At 35.9% G+C, this 14982-nt stretch overlaps 1 protein-coding gene across 3 annotated transcripts in view; it reads right to left on the bottom strand.

Annotated features, from left to right (window-relative positions):
* Scn3a (sodium channel, voltage gated, type III alpha subunit) overlaps positions 1 to 14982 on the bottom strand; it is a 112851-nt gene that overhangs the window by 11531 nt on the left and 86338 nt on the right. For all 3 annotated transcript variants that reach the window (XM_005393301.2, XM_013518814.1, XM_005393300.2), the window contains exons 19-21: positions 13817 to 13937; positions 12545 to 12699; positions 11646 to 11819 (exon numbers count right to left, since the gene is read on the bottom strand). In XM_005393301.2, the coding sequence (XP_005393358.1) occupies positions 11646 to 11819; positions 12545 to 12699; positions 13817 to 13937 (450 nt within the window). The remainder of the gene's footprint in view (positions 1 to 11645; positions 11820 to 12544; positions 12700 to 13816; positions 13938 to 14982) is intronic.

Below are 14982 nucleotides of genomic sequence, written 5' to 3'. Positions count from 1 at the left end.
GGCATAGGATGTACTTTCTATTCTTTAGTACTGAATAAATGAAAGCTTGGAGATTCCTCGGCACATTGGATTGTTGTACACGGCCAGCTTCATCTCATGCTATCGGCATTTCTTACTAGTGAGTCTGGAATGCTTGCCCATTTTGATACACATTTACAAAGTCCTTCACCTAGATACTTCACACCAGAGGCCTCTTTTAAGCCTGGACATCTACCAGTGATGACTCAGGGCCCAGTGATAATTTAGAGATTAGTGCAAAAGCCAGAGGGTTTGTGCTTAGTTGCTTAGCAACTATGTTTTTCTTCTGAATTTTTGTAGCAACTTCCTTATGCATTTTGGAGACATTTGCCATAAAATAGAGTCAATTGTTCTGATCCCTGTTTTCCCTTCCAGGTCGCATAAGCTCATTATTAGCTAAGATGGAACATCCTTTTCTTAATATCTTAACATTGCTTAGTTGAACATATCTTACTGGATATGCTATATGAATAAATAAGGGAAAATTTTATCTGGAAAGGTTTTATTCAAAGTACTGGGCTTTTAATAAGAATATGGCACCTCTTTTTTCAGAAAGATCTTACATTTTTCTGTTATTTATATGTATTTTAAGTTTTACTTTACTATATGAAAGATTAAAGAAGGCATGTGTTTTGGGAAGTATGCCATTTGCTTTGGTTTTCATTGAACATAATTTGATACCTACATAAATAAATCCAAAGAAGTAGGTACTGTTGCTATCAACTTTTTATTGATGAGGAAGCTAAGTGCTACCCACACACATTGAAAGAACAGGAAGAAAGAAAAGGAGAAGGAGAAGGAGAGAAAGGAGAGGAAGGAGGGGAAAAGGAGGAAGGAGAAGAAGGAGGGGAAAGTAAGGAAGGAGAGGAAGGAGAGGAGGAGGAGGAAAAAGGGGAGGAAAAAAAGGAAACAAAAGAAGGAAGAAGAAAGAAGTGGTGGAGAAGGAAGAGGAGAGGGCAGGAGGGGGAGAAAGGAAAAGTGCAGAGGAAGGAAGGAGGGACAATTCATATCTAATATGAGGTGGAGTTGAAGGCTTGAATCTACATGATCTGACTTTTATCTTTAGCTTTCTTTTAGAAATTCTTCAGGTAAAACATAGAAAACATAAATGATTTCAATGACTTTTCTGAATTCTTGCAGGGATAATATATAACTAGTGCTTTCCTTAATGCACTGCAGAAAAGTTAGTTCACTAAGTTCACTGGATGAGTTGTAGATTCTGGGGCTTAATTTTCTCTAAAAAACAAAACTGTTGAAAATGAGTGTAAGTTCCCTCAACAACCTTGTGGTGTGAGGTGAAACCAACAGTCTGCTTGACATCATATCAAGGGTGGCATCAAAACTAGAAACTAGGCTGTAAAGGCAAGTGGAACCACTGTCCCTGTATTATTTAATTTAGCACATGTCTCACAGAACTCAAAGAGATAATAAGTGACTTGAAATTGTACATGATCAGTGACAAGATAATGTATGAAGCTATTCACTTCTGTTTTGGGCTTGTAGCTAGAGAAGATTGATAAGAAAGGTTAAGGGATAACTCATAGCGTTCTATGTTGTGGGCTCCTTTGCCTCCAGAGCACGTTTTTTTTACATTTTTGGAGTTACTAGCTGAAGTCTTCTTTTATCCTACTAACTATGTCCTTCATTTAAAACTTTTAAACAGGAAGTGGCTACACATTTTTCAATATCCTAAAGTAAGGAAGTGGACACTATAAAAAGTAGAGAAAGTCATGTCCAGAAGCAGAGGGTGCTAGAAGGATATGAAGTCATGTGTTCAAAGACTAGGAAGCATCCCTTGCCTTATCCACCAAGCTCAGGAAAGAACTGTGCTATTAGAGAAGGTCAAAGGTCAACACTGTGAAACTGTGCTTTTTCAAATGGGTCTCAGGGCTCTGGGAACAAAGTAGAAGAGCTTTAGTCCTGTGGTATTAAAGACTAGCAGTTCTCAGAACCATTTTTCTAGGCTACAATGTCTAACATTTTCTGCATGTTCCCAAATGGAGACCATTGACAGCCACCTGACACTGGGTTTGCTGACCAATCTGTTTATTTAGGAAAACAGAAACAATTTAAAATATTCATAGGATTTTGAGAATATTCATTGCAGATTGGTTTAATCAAGTAATTTAGAATATTTATTTTTCTATGCAAATCTCTCTGATAAGATCATTACAATCTTATGCAAATAATTTATCTAGCTTCATTTGACTTAAGCCACGCTGTCGTATTGTCGAAGACTCAAACTTATTTTATTTGGTTAATTAATCTTGCAAAAATCTTGTTATGTATAAAAGCCAATTTAGAAATAAGTTATTTGAAAGCTCTTTTAAACAGAGGTAGTTTTTGCAAAATACCATAGATTTTTCAGAATACTTAAAGTTTAAAAATAATGTTCTACACTGGAAGGGTGCATCATGATTTATAATGATCTTTCTACTCATTATCTTTGTTCCTCGAGCAGTCAAATGTCTAGTCCAAGAAAGACAGTAACAGGCAAGTGTATAATAAAAATTTAAGCCTTCTGTTTTCAAGTCTAGTATGTTTTTCATCTCAGCAAATTTGCCCCTAATCCTTCAATACACTGTGTTTTAATCTTCAACTCTCCCTTGTGGTGAGAATGAAGGAATTATTCACTGATATGTGCAAATTATGACAGATAATCATTTCCAAAAATTAAATTTTTGGTATAAATTGATATGAATTGGGTACCACATGCCACACTGCACAGTAAATAAATGATAGTATCTGTGTTAGCATTTTCATAGGGTGGATCAGCTGTCATCCACACTTTTTCATATTCCTATGGCAACTAAAACCAAGAAAGAAACAAAAAGCAGGGGGGAAGGGACAGTTCTGAAGAAGAGGCCAGAAGTTTTATGATTGCCTAAAGAACCAAATAATAGCAATTTGTTTCCCTTGAAAATAACTAATGATAATTTTTAGTTCAATATGAGCAGCAAAAGATTAAGACTATATATTATTTCCATACATTTTTATAATATATTTTAATCTAAAGGTTTGTACAAACTTTAATGATAAAATCTAGAAATATTCCCATTAAAATCAGAATAAAACAATATGCCCATCACCAGTTTTATTAAATACTTTCTGAAAAAGAAAATAATAGTTGCAAGAATTAGAAAAGTGGGAGAAGTAATCATTTGCAAATATTTTTTTTACCTCAGAAAAAGAATTAAGTACAAAACTATTACAAATAAAAGTAGAATCATTTTAGGTGGTTAAATAATATATATTTCATATTAACTTCTAAAAAGTTGTATAAAATCCTTGAATGAAATCAGCAAAAGTGGTACAGAAAAATATAAAAGCATAAAAACAACTCAAAATATTATTCTTTAAAAACAAAGCAGAGAGGAAAAATTCACCAGGTTGTTAAATTAATTATAAATCTATAGTAATTAAAGTTGTATATAGATAGATGAAGAAAAGAATGAAAAAATTGAAGTTCAAATTATATCAGACACACTGGGATGTAGCATGTGGATAATATGGTAAGATACTATATCAGAAGAGAAAGACCACATTTGATTATTAATTGAATGAAAAACCATTTGGAGGAAAATGATGTTGGAGAATTTCCTCATATCTTTCTCCAAAATAAATTCAAACTTGAGCAAAATTTAAAACATAAAATAAAAAATAATAGGCAAGAAGTGTTCAAATTATAAAACCGGGGAAAACAAGAGAATATTCCTACTGACCTTACGTGCAAAAGTCTTTATATTCATGCAAAAGCCAAGAAGCAAAAAAAGACTGAGAAGTATGAGTAAACCAATTTGAAAAATGTCTAGATGACAAAAATGTCAAGAAAAAAACTTCCCAAAAGGAAGCTATTCATAAAACATGTGACAATGAAGCCAATCTCCTTACTATTAAAGGAGCTCCTACAAATCAGTAAATAAAAGGTCGTTACCCAAATAATAAAACATACAATTCTTTCTAAACTCAAACTTTATATTTTTGAGTGATGTATTTATTTATGTTCCCTACTGAATGAAATTCAACCAGAAGGAACACAAATGGATACAAAGCAAATAGAATATAAAACAGCAAGGACGTGAGTTTTAAGGAATTCTAGATTGTGTAGGAAGTGTGTAGGAATGATTATTTCAGCAACAGAAACCTGGGCGCCTGCATAAACAGAAGCAGGCAGAGTTTCAGAGAATACGTGCAAGTCTCTGGACCTGGAAATATCAGGTTCCTGAAGATTGGGGGAGGAGGAATGTCTGGGGCTGAAATTAGAATTGATTGAAGGTCTGTATCCAGGAAAACCAGATCCATCACTTTCTGACCTTGCGAGAGAGCAGAATGTAATTCATCTTCACAGCTAGCGGTAAAATCTATCCTTGCTACGGAGGTCACACATAGAAACCATAATCCGCATTGTGGTTCGGTTGCCCTTTCTGACCACAAAAGCCTCTTCAGATACTATGCACTTGAGCTTTCCCCATTAACAGTAGCAAAGGTTTAAATAGCATGTAAATTAACTCAATATTTCTTAGGGCTGGGGCACCTGAAACTGCAGATTGCTAGGGGAAAACCTCCCTGACTCCACGCCAGAGCAGTCATGTTTTCTATCTGCTAGGTTCCTTCTAGGAGGAGGTTTATGTAGTAGTGAGGACCAGGTACAAGGCTGCTATGAGAATCTTAGCAGAGGATTTTTGGAGAGGACTGGAGTTTGGAGTTCCTGGGGTAGAGGAATTTGGTCAACTGGGGTGAGTAATGTGGGCAGCCAGAATGGACTGGGAGATTCTGTGAGGTCAGAGTAATTCCTGTGCAACATCAGTCAGATATGGGAATTCATAGTTGAACGATGAACACTTGTAACTCAATCTGCCTCTTTTCCATTGACATCATCTACTTCTGTAGTAGGCTTTTATTGTTTATTTGTTGGTGTTTGTACATAACTAGGAAATTCACAATGCTCAAAAGGTACCATCTTGGTAACTGTGGTATTTTTCCTGTGGTAGTGGAAGGTAGTCCTCAGCATTCACCCCTGGAGAAGGGATGCATGAAATCTGGTCGTGTATCATTGCAGAATGCTGTGTGGAACATAAAAGCCATGGCTTCCACATAAATTTCACAAAATCTGAACAGTACTCTTTGTTTTCAGAGGAGGACTTTAAATCAGATGAGCACTCTAAACTTACTTCCTTATCTGGAATACTTAGAGCATTAATTTCAATATCATTAATCTCAAATCACACCATATGTTATTTATGCAGAAAGGACAAATCACAGTATCTTTCTTAATGGATCCATCATCTTTAATTAAACACATCACTGGAAAAAAATTTCAAAATCTTGGTTTAATTGATAGTGAGCATGATTAGTTCTGTTTATGGGGTGTATAATTATGAATCTATCCTCAGGTTTAAATGTTAAATGTTAAAGAGTCATAATCTTTTTGAGATTTTGCATAATATGTAAGATATATTTAACAACTAAGTATCTACTTTATGCCTCAGTTTCCTCATCTGGAGAACTGATATCATATCAGTAAATGTCTCATGGGTTAAGATTAAATGAATTAAGACACATTAAAGACATAGGTTAATTTATTAATATTACAAGTAAGAATGCTTTTCTATCTTTACTGTGAACATTTAAGAACCCTGGATGATGAGCTACATCCCATGAAAAGGCATTGAGGAAGAAATGGGGCCAAACAGATCTAAACAGGATGCTTGATGAAGTCAAAACAGGAAGCAGGGAGCAGAGGTAATAAAATATTGCCTGGTCCACTTTGTTCTAGTGGTGTTGATGTACTTGAAGCGGGGTGACTAAACCCAGCTCACTCAAAACTAGGTAACATGCAGGAGAGTTTGCTTATTGAGGGTATGAGGGGTAAAAGAGAGAAAGAGGCCGAAGACAGCACTAGACTCAGCTTTGTGAATTCAGGAAGAAATGAATGACAGACAGGGAAAGATAGGAGACAAGAGGAGTATTGGTATATATCATCAAAGAAACAATTAAAAATGCAGTTCACAGCTTTCAAAGAAGGGGGTGTAGAAATTTACGGTTCATTTAATAGGGCTACCTGTTTTGAACCTTGCCAGTGCAAATTTTTTCTTATTAATAATAATGAGAAAGGAGAATTAAATTCTTCCCCCAAATGGGCACAGTGAATCATTTCTACCAGAAGAATATTTTTAGGAAAATTCAAACCACATAGTAGATTATTTACATGGATTATGTATGTATAGAGATCAGAATTTATATGATGTGACAATAATTTATAGTGATTTAGTTTCTTTACCTCAAGGTTATTATACTTTAATTCTCTTCACAAGTCCTCTAGCTGAAATTTAAGACAAGCATGTGTGTACTAGCAGAACACCATCTTATTTTTTACCACCACTCTTTATAAACAACCACTTTTGGAGTACAACATGAGAACTTTGAACACCATAAGCCAGGTTGATCTGTATCTATTGTAAAATAGACAAGCAGCATCATGCTAGATAGAGGTAGCTCTGCCATCTACTAGCTTTATTAAATTTCTAAATCTCTAAGACAGCGACAAAAGCTATAGCAAAGATAATAATAAAAATGCATATTGCAGTGTTAATTAAAAATTAGTAACTGATTCATAATTAAGACAGATGTTAATAATGAGATTTGTGAGAAATAAAGTAAGGATTAGAAACACAGTCAGGTTAACAAGGGCAAGCAATTTGGCTTTTCTTTGCCTTAACTTACCATCTGCAAAGCTAAGAATAATTGTCATTTCTAGCTCACAGAAATTTAGAGATTAGATGACTTAACATATGTAAAGTGTTTTTAGTAACACTTGTACACAGTAAACAGCAAATCAGGAGTAGCAGTTTTCAATATCATGATATGTCTCTTCATTAGTGTCAAGCTCACAATAAGGGTTTAGAGTGCTGGACATTACACTGTGCTACAGTGAAAAATAGTCTGTGTTATTCAGAATGCCCAATAAGTCAAGAATTAAGGCAGGAGCCATTAGACTGTAGAGATTTCTGGCAATTGGAAATAAATATTAGGGTCCCAAAGTCTCGGTTCTATTGTTCACATCAACAGAACATCTGGCAGGGATTCTAAGGAGACCTTGAAAAAGCAGGGGAAGTGAGATCCACAGCAGCAAGCAAGGATCGCACTGTAACCACATTACTGCTCTGTGCTGTGAATGGAGTGGAAATTACCCGTGGGCAATGGACACTTCATGGCTGAGTCTCAGTTTGTTTTGGACACCTTGGCACCTTAAGGCAGTTTAAACGTGAATGCGAATTTTCTATGACGGATGCTCAGATGAATTTTCTGAAGGGTAATACATATGCAAAAATCCATAAGGATAACAGGAAATCGAAGTGCTCTCAATAAATTTCAGATAAACATTAATTATTTATTTAGTTCAACATTTGTCTAATAGCAGCATTATAGTATAGTTTATGTAATTCTGGAATAGTATAGCATATCTTGAATTTTATGAAGACAATATCTTTCTGGTGTTTGGACAGAAAAAATTATACAGAACCACGGTAAACTGGGCCATCTAGTGCAGTGTTCCGGCAGGCAGAGGCATGGGTTAAGTTGTCCTTGATTCCAAAATGAATGATCACACTTGCTGTTTACTTTTCACTGCATTCTACCCTCAACCTTTTCAGTCAGTATTTCATTCCCACCAATTCCAAAGACTCCCTCTTTCACAAGAGCCCTGATCTCATTTTGCCAAAACCCAAGTGTCTGTTTTCTGTACTTTGTCACTTAACTTTGTTGTAGCTTTTGAAAAAAATTGTTCTCCATTCCTTTGGAAAAACCCCACATCTTCTCTGAGCCTGTGTGACACAAGCCATATTCTGTTCTCCTGTTAACTACTATTTGTTGGTCTCTTACTCCTTACTGGATGTTTCCAAATGTTAAAGTGTCCACCAGAATTTGGTTTTGGACTTCTCTGTCAATTTGCAGTCTCTGCCTACATGAGCTGAAACAGATTCATAGAATCAGATGCCATCTATATCCTGTTGACCCTAAATTTAACATCAGGTCCTGGCTTCTCTCTTGAACTGTAGATCTAGAATTCCACACAGTTCAGTATCTTCTCTTGAGTGTCTTAATAGGCATCTCAAATGTAACACATTTGCTTTACCAATGATCTGGCTAATCTGCCAAACATATTTTCCAATATTGTCCACCAAAGATAATGGCTCCACTGTCTACCCATTTGTAGAAGAAAGCTATTTACTGAATCATCTCTTCACTCCAAACAAGTCCACCAGGGAATCTCTTCATCATAATCTAAGATAAAATCTCCTCCTTCTTGGATTTTTAAACAGTTTCCTAATTGGACTCTCTGCTTTTAGTCTTCAATTTTCTTTCTTTCTTTCTTTCTTTCTTTCTTTCTTTCTTTCTTTCTTTCTTTCTTTCTTTCTTTCTTTCTTTCTTTCTTTCTTTCTTTCTTTCTTTTGTTACTGTGGAACTGATTCAAGACCTTGTGTTTGCCAGGCAGGCACTGCCACTGAGCTAAATCCCCAGCCCTTCTTCACCTTTCTTTCTCCAAGTGTGATCACTTTAGGAAAGAACATTAAACCTCAGTTTATTCTGCCCCAAGAGCTTCCCACTGTAGTTGTAATTAATTATGTTAAATTACAGAACACATACAGTCTGTAAGAAATTATAATATGATTGGACTTCTTTCTTGGCTCCTGCGTACATTTCTGAATTCAGTTTTCCTTGCTCTCACTTGGGTTTTACTACACACGAGCACAACAGTTTTCTTTCTATTTCTCGAATCTCCTCAGTTTATTCCCACTTCAGAGTCAAAATATTCTTTTTTGTCTCTTCCCTCAGGTCTTTGAATGCCTCACCTCTTTCCTTAATAACCTGCTCAGGGACCCCTCCCTGGAAAGTAGCTGACACTGTCTGCCTGTTCCTTTTCACACCTGTTCTGACCACATGACCTACTTTATTTCAGACCAGTTATCTCACCTTGATCTTATTTATGTACTTACTGCCTGTTTCCGACACTTCCTGCCTCATGGATGTGAGCTCTAATGGAGCCTGTTCTGTCCTATTCATATCTCCTTTGTCTACAATAGCATATGGTGCTTAATAGTGATTCAGCTGTATTTATTGAATAAATGGATGTATTTTAGGAGGTCAGAAAGATAGCTCATGGCAATCTAATTTTACTTTTAAGTAGGAGATTGAAAAGTTACACTTTGTATAGAGATGCATATCTCAAGTATATGATTGTAGTTTTTGAAAGGTATATTTGAAAGTAAAATGTTTGTTTTAGGGTTTTGTAGCTGATTTAGTTATAGCAATACACCCTAATGAATCTGATACTCTCTTAGGATGTTTCGCTTGTATTTTCAAAAACTGTTTTAATTTGATTACTTTAGCTTTGTGACTCTAGTGGTCTGAGGACAAGTTCCTTTTTTTTTTTTTTGTCTTTTTGAGACAGGGTCTGGCTATGCAGTTCAGGCTGGTGTTGAGCTCACTTTGTAGCCCAGGCTGATCTTGAGCTCACAAAGATCCTCCTGCCTCAGCCTCCTGAGTGCTGGGATTACAGGCATGCACCACCATGCCTGGCTAAGGACAAGTTCTTGTTTGTGGTTATATTAATTTACGTTCATGTACTTCAGTCTCTGGTTTGGGGAAAAGAATAATACAGGCTCATGTAAGATAAAGTAGCTTGCCTAACTGTAGAACACTAACTGGTTGCAATCTGGTAATTTTTTTTTGTTGTTGTTGTTTTTTCCGGTACTGGGAATTGAACTCACAACCTTGCGCTTGCCAGGCAGGTGCTGTGCCGCTGAGCTAAATCCCCAGCCCCGCAATCTGGTAATTTTGACTCACTAAAGGGGAAGTAATTTGTTTTATACCATTATTTTGTCATTCATTTACTCATATAAACATACCTAAGTATCTATATTAGTTGTCTAAAGATGCAAAAGCGAGGGCTAGGGATATAGCTCAGCAGCACACCACCTGCCTGGCAAGTGCAAGATCCTGAGTCTGATTTCCAGAACCAAAACCAAACAAACAAGCAAATAAATAAATAAATAAATAAATGTGCAAAAATGATGTAAGATCAGCTCTTTAGAATGTTTTGCATTGTAATATTTTCTATAGAGAAGTCTTTTTGAACCATTCTCTCTTTTTCCGTTTGTTCCCTCCCCTCCCCTCCTCTCCTTTCCTCTCTCTCCTCTTCTTTCCTCTCTCTCCTCTCTTCTCCTCTCCTCTCCTCTCTTCTCTTCTCCTCTCTTCTCCTTTCTCTCTCCCCCACTTTCCCTGCTCACTCTTGCCTGATATGCCTAATACCTTTATATTGGATCAGTTAGGGAAGAATTCTAGGAGGGAAAAGGAAAACTGTATCGAGAATTGAGATATGAATACTAGTGTCAGGGCTTTCATGCATAGTTGTGTAATGTCTGTTAAAGTAAGACTTCAGTTAAAGTAAAACTGTTAAAGTAAGACTTCAGTTTCTTGATGTCTAGAAAACAGACTAGAAAGTCTTTAAGATTCATTCCAGTTACATAACACGGAACATTAACTTTCCCTTTGTGGATACCTTTTTAGGACAATATTGAAATTCATATCTATTATTTATGAAAGTCAAGACAGAAATTAGAAGTCATATCTGGTCTATTTAAAGTGACTTGGCAGCAGATATTTTATGAACTCAGATAGTTAAAGACATTTTGGCTATAGAATGATAGTATATATGTGTGAGAGGAAAGAGTGGAATTTGGGTAGCCCCAGACTTGTCAAAAATGATTGAAAGAATGAATGCACACATACAGGAATCATTGATTCCTGGCAGTGTTAGGATTAAAAATAAAGTGCTTCCTGATTACTAGGAAACAGCTACGCAGACTGCTTTAAGCACCTTGTTTTGTTAGGAGCTGTGAAGCCTTGTGCAATGGGATAGCACAAAACACTAAGAACCAGACAACCAGACAAACCCCAGTGCCTCTCCCTTATTTGGAATAAAAAAATTAAAGAAATAGGTAACAAGTCAGATAGATTCTATAATTGCAATGTTCCTATGACTACTGTCCCCAGGGTAATCAGATTGAGAGCAGAGCTACACCTAACTTTGCATGGTAAACATCTGATTAGTTGCTGGGATATCTAACTATGGATTTTAAAATGGAAATACATCTTGTCTCTGTGAGTATGGGACAAAAGCAATACAGGAAATGGCTTAATTTAACACATGTGCTCCAGTAAAAACTTAAAGTCTAATTCTTGTAATTCCTAGTCCTCAAATCTATCTTTATTTTGCCTTTTGGAGATTTTAAAGAATTGAATTACTAATAAATTGAGGGCTTAGATTTGTTAATTAACAGGCTTTTTACGGCTATTTCTTCTCTTGAGATCTTTATCTTTCAGGGAAAAAAAGCTGTTGCCTTGTAGTGTAGAACAACCCTCTGTTTTCTCTTATTACTGTCCACATTTCTCAGCCTTTCTCTATTCTAACAGACATCCCATATTATAGAATTAATTGTAATTTCTTAAAAAAAGGTTTAGTAATAAAAATATATTAAATGATTTTCATTGTATAAATATATTTCACTGTCTTAATTATATAAATATATTAAATGTCAAATACATAAAATCATTTGGATACTTACATCAACAATCAAGAAATCTAGCCAGCACCAGGCATTAGTGAAATATGTTTGAAATCCATAAGCCACCCATTTGAGAAGCATTTCCAGAATGAATATATAAGTGAAGACCTTGTCAGCATATTCTAACATGGTTTTGATCGTCTTTCTCTGTTCAATATATATGTCTTCAAAAGCCTGTGAGTCAAGAATACTTTATTTTACCTCAATGGCTTGCCTCCTATAAGTACTTGAAAAAATTGTTTAGTATAATATTGAGTACAAAACAATGATTTGACAAATATTGCATAATATCAAACATTAGACATCACATAAGATCTAATGATTAAAACAAACTGTGAATATGTTGACAGGGAAAGGCCAGTATCTTTACTGATGTGATTTGTACTCTATCTCTACTTTTTATGTCAAAATACCTACCTCCATTATTGCTACAAAGACACACTACAAAGACATTGCAACAGAGACTATAAATTCTGTTAAAAAGGGACAGAATTAGCCTATGCCAAAAATACTTTCCCTAATTTCCTGAGTGACCTGGCTCATTTTAAAAGGATAAGTTGATAACATATGAAGAAAGCAAAATACATTTTTAGTCCATAAATGCTAATACGATTATTAGGACACATTGAACGTCACTTGTCAGGGAAGGTGACACAGCCACAGGACATCTCTGCAAAAGGTTATCTAAGGGAGGACAATATCTGCTAGACAAACATCAGACGAGAAATTCTATCTGTTGAGTGGTTCTGATGTGTTTTGAATGACATTTTGCATAGTTACATCCTGGTCACTGAGCTCTGCAAGGCACAGGTAGCCCTTCTGCTTTGATTGTTATGCTTCTGGCATTTTCAAAGGGTGAGCTACCTTACTAGAAGCTTGTCCATGTACATTTCACTTACCAAAGCACCACTACTGAGAAGTATCATGAAGACGATGAAAGTCTCAAACCAGTTGTGTTCAACAATGCTGTAGCAGGTTTTCCGAAGGTTCCACCAGATTTTTCCTTTGCCTTCCTCCGTACTAACTTGACAAAAGGGGAACTTTTTAATACATCCTAAAAGGCAACATTAAATATAATAAGTTAGAAAATATATCTCCATATTAAGTAAGAAAAAAAACCCTTTCTCCCTTGTTACCCTGGTACAAATTCATCATTGTGCTCCCCAGTCACCTCCAACTTTCCTCCTCTTTAATGACTGTTCTCAGACTCATATTCTCAGCTAGCTTCTTAGAATTCCAGGGACTACTTTACTTTGCCTGCACTGCTTGAGTAAAAATGATTTTATTCTTCAGTACCTATTAGGCTCTCTTTCCCTCAAGGCAATTGAGGGAAATAGGATTCAGGTACATTTCTCAGATTTGGGGTAAAACTTCATGTTCAAGTTGCTTATTCGTTTTTTCCATACGATCATAGGTCTTTATTTTCTTCATTTCATGCATAGAAAATCCCACTGTCTTCTCAGGTAGCAGCCACTGTCAGTTTTTTCAAGCTAATTTATTTTCCGCCTCAGTGCTTTCCCTACACCAGTGACACATCTTGTCAGTCAGTCATCTTATTCCTTTGTCCTCAGCCTCGAAGCGTCATGTTACTATATTTCTAACTTCTATCCACTCTTTTGAATTAACTTTCTGAGCTACTACTCATTAGATTAAATACAGTCAGATCAATAAACCTTTGATTTGTGTGAAGACACTGCATTGGTCATGTGTGAACAATTATTACTGCCACTGCCAAGGCGGTCCAACACAGCTACTCTCCCCTGAAGTTCTGGCCATAGCGCAAAACAACCATTTTTTAAACTGTCAGGGATGGGATGTGGTCATTGCAGTGTCTGCAAATCACATCACACTACTGCCAGCGCATTCTGAAGGCATCGCAATACCAGTGATGTATGACATTTAGAACGCCATTTATCTCATGGATCAGTTTTCTGACATTCTGGAGGATGAGGACAACACCAAAAAGTCCTTTAATTGTTCAACCATACTCTCTGCTATCACATATGCTAGGATTTGGAAATACAGACAAATTGACTTTGTGAAAGAAACTAGGAAAACAAAGATAAATACACCTTCACTATTTCTTTGAAATATGTCATTCGCATGAGGTATGTTCAGTCTCTGTCAGGAATGAGAGAAGACTGCACTCAATTACATTAGAATTTGCTTACCTTCAGTGAAACAAGCTTCGGGCTTAAGGTCTTCCTCAGGTTCAGTTTCAGCTTGCTCACCTTCCCGCGGTGGAGCAACATCAACTGTGCTTCCTTCAGATGAGCTGGTTGCATTTAATTTCTGGAAACAAAATACCATTAGAAAGATGTGAATTTTCTTTCTTCTTATTCAACCAATTGGGAAATGCTCTGTCATAGTGTAAAAAAATGGTAGTGATTGCATTTGATTCTGTTAATACTACTGATAAAGATAAGCTAATAATTTAACAGAATTAAATCTTACTATTAAAAAACAATGTGATTGCTGATTTAATTTGGACAAAAATGGTTAGGCAACATGTAGTGTGGATGATTTGGAAAGGATGCCTTACGCTGATTAATTCATTTTATGAGCTCAACTTGTACATGAGTACCCTATGAAAATAACTCAATAACATTGACACGCTTGCTGAACTAGGAGTAGTTTGCTGAAGTTTGGTATGCTACATCTACTAATGATTACATTAATTAAAATGCATCAAATCAAATCATATCTTCCACCTCTTAAGATGGAAATTTTAGAGGGCAAAGAACATTACCAGTTGTTTCTAAGTATTGGCCATGTTTCTGTAATTTTAGAAAGGAAGAGCAGTACATTAACATTAGTCACAGTCATTATATTTCAACTTTGAGCTACATTTTTCTCTGGCTTATATAATTTTCTCCTTATTTTACCAGCAGAAAATGATGGATCTCTCTCTTTTCTTTGAACACATAAATGAATTCAACACTTACCAAAGAATTCTAAATGAAATGGAAATTTCTTCATAAATGGAACTGTCTAGAGTCTGTATAGGCTTTCATTAGGAGCTCAATCTGAATTCAACATGAGATCAAGCTTTGGATTTTTCCTTTAAATAAATCATTGTAACATGCCACACATCTAGAAGAGCCATTTAATGTCACAAGCATAAATAATAAGTTTTCTGAGATCAGTTGGAAAGACATCATAAATGAGTAACCTTTACAAAACCTGATGCAGGGACACAACCTACAGCAATACCTAAGTAACGCAAAGCTTTCAGGATGAAGGAACAGTTCATGGACATACTAATGGTTTCAAAGACCCATTAATTTCAGTAGCTAAGTGTTACGGTCATGCTGCTCAAGCTTTTGCAAGAGTTAAT

This window comes from Chinchilla lanigera, unplaced genomic scaffold, assembly GCF_000276665.1.
Source record: "Chinchilla lanigera isolate Chin_1 unplaced genomic scaffold, ChiLan1.0 scaffold00048, whole genome shotgun sequence".
NCBI classification, from domain to species: domain Eukaryota; kingdom Metazoa; phylum Chordata; class Mammalia; order Rodentia; family Chinchillidae; genus Chinchilla; species Chinchilla lanigera.
Note: the sequence above shows the minus strand (reverse complement) of the source record. Positions and strands in the feature narration are given on the sequence as shown.